The sequence below is a fragment of the Penaeus monodon genome, chromosome 34 (assembly GCF_015228065.2).
Source record: "Penaeus monodon isolate SGIC_2016 chromosome 34, NSTDA_Pmon_1, whole genome shotgun sequence".
NCBI lineage: Eukaryota > Metazoa > Arthropoda > Malacostraca > Decapoda > Penaeidae > Penaeus > Penaeus monodon.
In genome coordinates, this window is record NC_051419.1 from 33,899,147 (window position 1) to 33,900,135 (window position 989).

The 989-nt window shown below is 59.5% G+C and overlaps 1 protein-coding gene across 1 annotated transcript in view; it reads left to right on the top strand.

Moving 5' to 3' along the window:
- The window catches only part of LOC119594760, a gene marked incomplete at its 5' end in the record, with an annotated part of 14,574 nt that overhangs the window by 6,768 nt on the left and 6,817 nt on the right, over nucleotides 1-989 (top strand). Inside the window, 1 exon segment of the mRNA XM_037943852.1 lies at nucleotides 205-989. This exon segment is cut by the window's right edge and continues 1,028 nt beyond it. Coding sequence (XP_037799780.1) covers nucleotides 205-989 — 785 coding nt within the window.

Consider the following 989-nt stretch of genomic DNA (forward strand, 5'->3'; position numbering starts at 1 on the left):
AGTGGGAAACGATTTTTAAAAAGAACTACTAGTATGTATTATCTTATTCATGACAAATTAATTTCACAATTATGAGCTTCTTGATGACATTCCAATTCTTAATGAAATTCCTTTAATGATTATAAACACTAAGTGCCAGAGAGACTTTATCTAGCTCAGCCCGCCATCACTTAGTGCCTCACCTGTGGCCCCATTGTCCCCCAGTAGAGAGCGAGTCCAGCGGCTGCAGCCACCACTGGTCCGGAGAGCGGCTGGAGGGCCGCTGCTCCGCCCCCTCCATGACACACTCCGACGAGCCCTATACCACCTGGTCGAGAGTGAGCCGCAGGTCGTCGCGAACGCCGGAGGTGCCTTCGAGGGCAACCATCGCCCACCCTCAGCCGGGAGGAGGCAGCCGCGGGGCCGAGAGCGCCAAGCCCCCGGCCCAGGGCCAGTCTAGCAGCAAGAGCAACAGCATGCCCAACCTCATGCGGCGCTCGCTCATGCGGCGGTCTCTCGAGGCTGCCGGAGGGTGCGTCAAGGTGTTCGACCTGCAGAACAGCATGAGGTCCAGCCAGAGCAGCAGGACGATGGGGAACGAGGCGAGCAACTTCTCGCTGGTGAAGCTGTTCATGCGGCAGAAAAGCCTGAGCAAGGAGGCCGTAAGTCTGTCGTCGAGCATTTCGCAGGAGGGCGCCTGCTGCTCCAGCTCGGACAACCAGTCCAACGTGCACGACTCCTCCGACTGGCCCATGAACAGCCAGTCCGAGAACGACATGGACGGGAGCGCCTCGCCGGTGCCGCCGCCGACTCTCATGCGGCAGAACGGCGTGGTGTACCACGAGCGCGGCTTCAGGCGGAGAAGAGGCTCCCTGGGAGCGCCGGAGATAACACCGAGAGCCAACAACGTCACCTCGAATCTGCAGGACTTCAGTGCTGACACGACCACCAACACGGGCACCACAGACACAGCTGCTCTCACTGCCAATGCCCAGCAGGACGGGCTCCTA